At 35.4% G+C, this 8,248-nt stretch overlaps 1 protein-coding gene across 3 annotated transcripts in view; it reads right to left on the bottom strand.

Moving 5' to 3' along the window:
• Window positions 1-365: 365 nt before the first annotated feature.
• dennd5a (DENN/MADD domain containing 5A) overlaps window positions 366-8,248 on the bottom strand; it is a 124,568-nt gene continuing 116,685 nt past the window's right edge. For all 3 annotated transcript variants that reach the window (XM_052028918.1, XM_052028916.1, XM_052028917.1), the window contains one exon: window positions 366-8,135. In XM_052028918.1, the coding sequence (XP_051884878.1) occupies window positions 7,952-8,135 (184 nt within the window). In that variant the 3' untranslated portion in view covers window positions 366-7,951. The remainder of the gene's footprint in view (window positions 8,136-8,248) is intronic.

Below are 8,248 nucleotides of genomic sequence, written 5' to 3'. Positions count from 1 at the left end.
TTATTGAAAATGTAATTCAATTAATGCTGGCTCTGATATTTTAATTAATTTAGTTGCAGAATAATTATTATGCAGAATAAGTGAAGTGAATGAACCTTTTATAACTTCACATTTATTTTGTGAAATGTTAAGTCTGTCGGTGAAATGATTATAATCTGTTGATTTGACAATTTTTGGTACAACTTTATGGTAATTGATGTTTAGTCACTGAATTATCAGTGGCGACCAAATTTCAGTACTGTAATTACCAAAGAATAACTATGAAATGCAGCTAATAATACACTTAAAAGAATGGAACAAGGCAGATTGCACATTAAAACTCAAACAACAGCAAGTTTCTGTATATAGAGAGAGGCCGAGAATAATTATCAAACATTTACAGTTTATTTATAAGGACAATTTGAAATACAACACCAGTGGATTCCTATATAGTACAGATCTAGTTTTGTCTACAGAATAGATAACAGGGTAGTTAAACAGATAAAAACAAACTGTGCCTTCTATAAACCCAATCCCCCATTCAATTATTAGTCATTATCTACTCACAGGAGCAAGTTTGTAATGTAAAAATATACATACACTTATAAATACAGACTTTGTCACTATCAACATGTCTTCATTAATACAATTTAAATACACTGTACACAATTACTAGTTATAATAAACATATGTCCTCACTCACCAAATCTCAGTTGAATAATTAATTATAGTTTCTATTAAATGTAATTCTCTGCAGCTGCCTCCACTACAGAGCATGAGGAGGAAAGTTAGTTTTTTTTTAAGAACTTAACTGGTCATAGTTCCATGTAAATCACTACAGCAAATCCTTGACAGAAATAAAACAGACAACACTTTATTTTGCTTCATATCAAAATAGATCTGAAATATATGTGTGTAATGTAATTAATATTTTGCTACTTGGGAGACCAAGTATTTGAGAATAATTAAATCTTCTTTATACTATCATCTGATACTGTACAACTTGTTATAAAATGTTCATATGATTATTAATCACTAAAAAGCTTATGACATTCTAACCAATATATTCATGGCTAAAAGAATCCAAACTGTTCCATGTAAAATCAGAAAAATTAAACTGTAGTGTTAATTTTGGTTTTGTCACTACAGAAGTTTTGTACACACATCATTGAAGTGATGCATCAACACTACTTTAAGAACATGAATTTAGTACTATGTGCATTTAATATGAGAACTTTTAAATATGTGATTGATGATGTAACACTTCAAGCTCTAACATTGGTATACTGAGTGCTGTTAAGTGCTCTCATTTGAGCAATGAGACACAAATTTATTCCCCTTTGTCTTTTCCATTCTCCCAAAGATGCAAATTCACAATTGGATATTGTTAGTTGGTTGAAGTGTTTTCATCATACTTTGTTCTAGACTATTCAATCATAGATGCATCACAACCAAAGTCAGTCAGGTGATCACCCAAAAATCATAGTCTTTTCAGCAGGTGGCACTGGATATCTTCTCCAAATGTACAACATTACACTTGTCTGTGTACTGTTTACAAGTAATAACTATTTGACAACATGAGACTAGGATAGCTATTCTCAAATGGGATTCTATTGAGGATTCAGTATCCTTGTTTTAGAGAAAAGGGAATCTCCTTTGTCACTGTTGAAACTCAATACAAGAACAGATACTTCAATGAAGTTTCATAAGATTTGGAGTTTTGAAGATAGTTTTGTTTTAACTACTTCTCCTGCCGCACTAAGGTCAGTTAATCAATAGAAATGAAACAGAGTAGTAAAGAAACAATTGACAAGGAAGCCAGCAGTATCTCCTACTGTACACTTCAAATAAAATTCCCTTAAATGTTATTTAACATCTTTGTAGTAATTAACATGCTCTTTGTTCATCCTTCAATTCACACTCCCTGAAATCTGTAAATACCATTTCTCTACAAAAATATATTGAGCTCTGTTTTTCCAACCGGAATTATTAGCACACTTTTGAACGGACACATTTGTGAGCTGCTGTTTCAGAACAGGCTGGATTGTTCTACTCAGTGTTCTGTGCTTTCACGCCAAGATGGGACTTCAACTCACGGAGTCAAAGTGCTGGCAAAAGTATGGCTAGCATGCTCAGGGTCAATTATGGAAGCACAACAAATGTCCTGGATGTACTCATCCCATGAATGAATAAATAAAAAAAAGACAAGCCTAAGTCATTCTTGTGGAACAATTTAAAGCCTTCAATCAAATCTTAAACAAAAAGAGCAATTCAATAGTAAAACATGTATTAATATTAATGTTCTTACAATACACTTGCAGTTATTGAAGAAAATGATCAAAATAGTTGAAACATTTTGAATGATTGTAGGTTCAGAACTTAACAAAAAAAAGTGGCAAATGAAGTGGGTTAAGGAGGCTGCAAATTAGTTTTATCCAAGGATCTGCAACTGTAAAGTTCTGTAGAGCACAAAGTCAAAGGCCCTACGTGAGGAAATTCTTTCCTGAATGTGCTTCATCATTGTGAGGGCACAAAAATAAATCAGTTACATCTGGGTCTGGATTATAGGGTGCTGAGGGGTGGGTTGAGGGGAAAGAAGCCAATTGGTCAGTAGTCAGTGGGAAGAATGGGCTGGCAAATTGGTGGGAAATCGAACAGCCCACTCCCAAGGAAGAATGATCACTGTGGTATGTTTACTTAAGGTGTCCTACCAGAAGTTCCCAGGGCTGGACTCCACGTGCTGGGACCTGTTCAATTAAGTGACCTTTAAGTAATACTGGAGGTGGCTTCACAACACTGGAAAAACCTACTTTCGCAAGGGTGGCTTAAATTTGCACATGGAATCCAATAACTAGAAGCACCATCTAGTAATCCATTACATGACACTGTGCAGGTCTGGTCTCCTTGGTGCATTATCAGGAGCACAGAACTGGAAGGAAACGAATCACAAATTTTGTGGAACTTGGGTGCAAATTCCACTTTTCATTTACAATTGACTTTTCATTGCATTGGACACAAAACATATGTGATCAAGTTTCTAGTCAGCAAGACTTACAAGTATTCATTCAAGATCTTCTGCATGTCTGAGTGAGAATGAGAGAGATGGGGGCAAGAAAAGAAATGTTCAGAAAAAATACTACCCACTCTTCAAAAGGAAAAATCTCCAATATTTAAATTGGGAACAGAATGGTGCCCACAAAGTTTGTTATTTAAACTAAGATATTTTAAAAGTGAAATTTAAAAGATTTGTTATACTGAACAAATTAACATCTATTATTAAATATCAGTGAAGAATCAAATATTATGGTAACAGATCAACATTTTAGAAATACTGATTATTGGGCAATTTGATGAATGTATATTGTACCATATGCCCAAACAAGTTGGAGATAAGAATATTAAATGTGAAGTTTGCACTATTTCTAATACATAACAATTCTGATAACTGATTCCAGACATCAATAACATTTCAACATAAAACCAAATTTAAAATTGATAAAATATAAAGAAACATATCTTTTGACCATAACTTCATAATAATCTCCTCTCACTTTTTTCACCTAGTCCTGCTTTCATAACAGATTACTTTCTCCCTTGCATGTTTATCTAGTTCCCCTCAAATGTATGTTATTTGTCTCAGTTGCTCCTTGTGGTATTCCACATTCTGACTTCTGCCTTGGTAAAGAAGCTTCTCCCAAATTAATTTTTTGATTTATTAGTCGTTACCCTGTATTTGTGGTCCCTAGTTTATGTCACTCCTCAGTTCTATTGTATTGTACACTCATGACATAATTGTTTAATTATTAAAAAGAAAGTATTAAATGTTATGAATCCTTCAGTCTAATTGGTTAAGGAGATACGTGGTGAATTTTCCTGTTCACTCTGGCATTATATGCCCAGTTTTTACATAATCTTGCCAAACAAAAACAATTAACAGCCTAAACATACAAGGGCAAATTAAAACACCAGCAACTAGTTAGATGAGCTACAAAAGCAATACCTTAGCCATTAATTTTGTTTCCCAGGACAGATGCACTTATTTCCCAGTTTCGAAAGATTTGACTGTTTAAAATTAATGCAAGAACATTAAAAGTTGCAAGTGAACTGATTAAGAATTTTGTTGTACCTAGTTTGGCAATTTAGTGAACTTAAACCATGCAGGATGGGAATCTATCATTCACAAGATCACAAGACAAGGGAGCAGAAGTAGGCCATTCGGCCCATCAAGTCTGCTCTAAGGAAAAGGGAAAAAAGAAAAAGAAATGAGAAATTGGTGGGGGGGGCAGCTGAAAAAAAAACACACTATTCTAACCCCAATTTCCGGCCTTATCCCCATATCCCTTGATACCCCGACTATTTAGATATCTATTTATCTCTTCCTTAAACGTCTCCAATGATCTGGCCTCCACTGCTGTACCTGGCAAGGAATTCCACAAATTCACCACCCTCTGGCTAAAGAAATTTCTCCTCATCTCTGTTTTAAACCTGTACCCTCTAATTCTAAGATTGTGCCCTCTGGTCCTGGACTCACCCACCAAGGGAAGCAGCCTAGCCACATCTACTCTGTCCAGTCCTTTCAACATTTTAAATGTCTCTATGAGGTCCCCTCTTATTCTTCTGTACTCCAGTGAGTACAGTCCAAGAGCCGACAAACGCTCATCATACGTAAGCCCTTTCATTCCGGGAATCATCCTTGTAAATCTCCTCTGAACCCTCTCCAACATCAGCACATCTTTCCTAAGATATGGGGCCCAAAACTGTGCACAGTATCCCAAATGAGGCCTCACTAGTGCCCCGTAGAGCCTTATCAACAGTTCCTTACTTTTATACACTATACCTCTCGAAATGAATGCCAGCATAGCATTCGCTTTCTTTACCGCCGATCCGACCTGGTGGTTAACCTTTAAGGTATCCTGCTCGAGTACCCCCAAGTCCCTTTGTACTTCTGTACTTTGAATTTTCTCTCCTTCTAGATAATAATCTGCCCGGTTATTTCTGTTTCCAAAGTGTACAACTGCACATTTCTCAACATTGAATCTCATCTGCCATTTCCTTGCCCATTCTCCTAAACTATCTAGGTCTCTCTGCAACCTTCCTGTCTCCTCAATACTCCCTACTCCTCCACCTATCTTGGTGTCATCCGCAAACTTAACCACAAAACCATTTACTCCATCATCCAAATCGTTAACGTACAAGGTAAAAAGAAGCGGCCCCAACACTGACCCCTGCGGAACACCACTAGTAACCGGTAGCCAACCAGAACGAGATCCTTTTATTCCCGCCCTTTGCTTCCTGCCAACCAGCCAATGCTCCACCCATTCTGTTATCCTACCTGTAATTCCATGACCTCTCATCTTATTAATCAGTCTCTTATGCGGCACCTTGTCGAAGGCCTTTTGAAAGTCTAAATACACAACATCTACTGCCTCTCCCTTATCCACCCTACCTGTGATTTCTTCAAAAAACTCCAATAGATTGGTCAGACAGGATCTTCCCTTTACAAAACCATGTTGGCTAGGACCTATCTTGCCCTGCACCTCTAGGTATTCCATAACCCCATCCTTGAGGATCGATTCCAATAACTTTCCCACCACTGACATCAGACTAATAGGTCTGTAATTTCCTTTATGCTGCCTCCCACCTTTCTTATACAGCGGAACATTCCTCATCATATTAGCTATGTCTGGCTAATTATTTGCCAGGAAGTTCACAGGAACTGCCAACTGTAACAATAGCTTACACTAGTTCAATCACTGATGTACTGAAAATCATTCCTAAATATTTCAGCATTTCAACTGTACATTTTACTTTACTTTGAATGTATGACATCTTCTACATTATTGCACACAGATCTTTCTTTAACATAAACACCATAGAAGGCTGTATATTATAACATTATGACTGCAGCATGATAATAATTTGGTTTTCAATTGCTGTAATGAGTGCTACTTTATTAAAGTTCATGATTTACTGAACATTGAAAATGCTCATTGGGCAAGTTGAAAACAATTCCTCACACAACTAAATCATAATGGTTCATCTCTTTCAGTCTATTCAACAAAATCATGAGAATCTGCAATGTAATTAATGCATGGAAACCCACTTTGATATTCACAAGGATGAATAATGGCAGAAATCACTGGCAGCCACTCAGTTCTGCAATAAATTTAATGCCTGACTCCTAAAAGGATCAAAAGAAAAAGGCAAAGCAAGACACAAATAAGTTTCTATTCAGGTCATTAACAGACAAAGCTGGACATTTCCCTTCTTCAGGAATACCAACAATTTCCAGTCTGGTATCAGTCCATAACCAACTTCAATCCTTGAAGAAAGAACTTTCCTAATACAGTGTTGCTTGCCAAAGAACCCAAGGCAGAATAGTTGCTATTCTTCATGCTTCCAGAAGCAGAAACTAACTAGCTTCCCTTCAGCTATTCATTACAAATGGCTTGTAGGTCATTTTGCCACCTTGAATACTAACGAGAAGTTTGTTGATATGTAATTTATTTTACAAATGTTTCAAGGTATGTCAGGGAATAATCTGGATATTAAATGGGGCTATTAGCAAGTTCAATGACATAACAAACCTGGAAAATAATACTGATATTACTGGTGTTAAAATAATGGATAGTGCTAAATCTGTACTACCGTAATAAAACTTATGTCACAGGAATATTAGGGAATTATGGATGCAGCCTAGTTTACAGGAAAGTAACTTGCAACAATATAATTTGATAAAGTCAAAAACTTTGCATAAATCACAGTCAGATGAAAAAATCATTCCTACATCAGAAGAAATAAAAACATTTGAATGAACTTTCATTTTAACCTTATTTTATCACAGTTAAAAAAAAATCCAGAACACAATTTCTTATGTATATTTAAGTGATAAATAAAACTTAATCCCAAAGATAGAGATAAAAGAAAATTGAAAAACTTCCCAGAAAGCATTTTTTAAGCCCTGGAATGTTAAAATCTGACCACATGCACAAAAGGAAAAGAGTAAACACTGAATTTAAGTGCGATAACCCAGATGGTAGAACTTCCTCCCATGTTCCCTAGATTACAGATGTTATTATAATAGATAGCAGCAGCCAATCAGAAAATGCATTAAAAACTATAAGTCATACATGTGCACACAAAAATGTATTATGAACGTACAGCTTTTTGAACCTTAATGTTACACTAAACAAATTTAGTTTAAGTTCATTAAGAGACCGGAGGAAGTTGAATGCTAAGGGCAATTATTTAATTATGAGCTATCAATTCTCAACTTCATGTCATAGAAGGTAAAGAGAAAACAACTGAAGAATGTTTTTAAAATCAAAAATGTTACAAATATTGTATTTTCTCAGCACAATATCAGAATGTTATCTTCAACCCTTTCTCATCAACATTTGAAAAAATACTACCAACTTGCCAATTAAATTTACAAGAATACTGTATATCAATATACACAAACATACAAACTTTTCTTATATATATATTATATATACACACACACACACTTTTTAGCAGCTACAAAGTAAATGTGCATAATTCAGTGCACAGGCTTTATATACACTTAAAAAATTGAGACACTATTTAAACTGCAGGTTAACAGTGCAAATATTGGCAATCTGCAGCGAAATAAATCAAACTTAATACTTCTTTCTTCTTTTAGAAAAAAAATTTAAACAAGCATCATTCTTGGATAGGCTGCACAACACTGTACAACCAAAAGAGACTATCAACAGCTGACATAAACATTAAAAATCTGCACATTCTCTCAAACCTTACAATAACCTTATGCAATCTTGGGTGTAGGTTCAAAATGGTTCTGTGCATACATTATATGGCAAATAGTTCCTGCAACTTCAAGACAAGTTGTTGAATTCCAATATTGCAGGTATTTTCCTTTGTAGTTTCAAAACTGTGTGTCACATATGCACCATTTTTTGCATGGTCTTTTCTTAGGTGCTGATGATTGGCTTTAAATGTCAATACCTTTGACCAGCGATGTCTCCAGTGTGATGTTAAATTCCTGTAAGGTTTGCAGCACTCTGATTAGGGAGTTAACTAGAGTGTGGTCTTTAATCAGAGCTGTATCTTCGTACATCTGTGCAATAATGGGGCAATCAGCAAGCAGTGCAATCCAGTGATGCAAGAGATGATTCCTGTCAGGTTTAAATAAAAGCCACAGTGGTAGATCAATCCATTCATTCAACTATGGGAAACATGATTCATAACAGAAGTACTGGATTATTAATAAAACAACTGTACATAGGAA

This window comes from Pristis pectinata, chromosome 14, assembly GCF_009764475.1.
Source record: "Pristis pectinata isolate sPriPec2 chromosome 14, sPriPec2.1.pri, whole genome shotgun sequence".
In the NCBI taxonomy this organism is placed as follows: domain Eukaryota; kingdom Metazoa; phylum Chordata; class Chondrichthyes; order Rhinopristiformes; family Pristidae; genus Pristis; species Pristis pectinata.
Note: the sequence above shows the minus strand (reverse complement) of the source record. Positions and strands in the feature narration are given on the sequence as shown.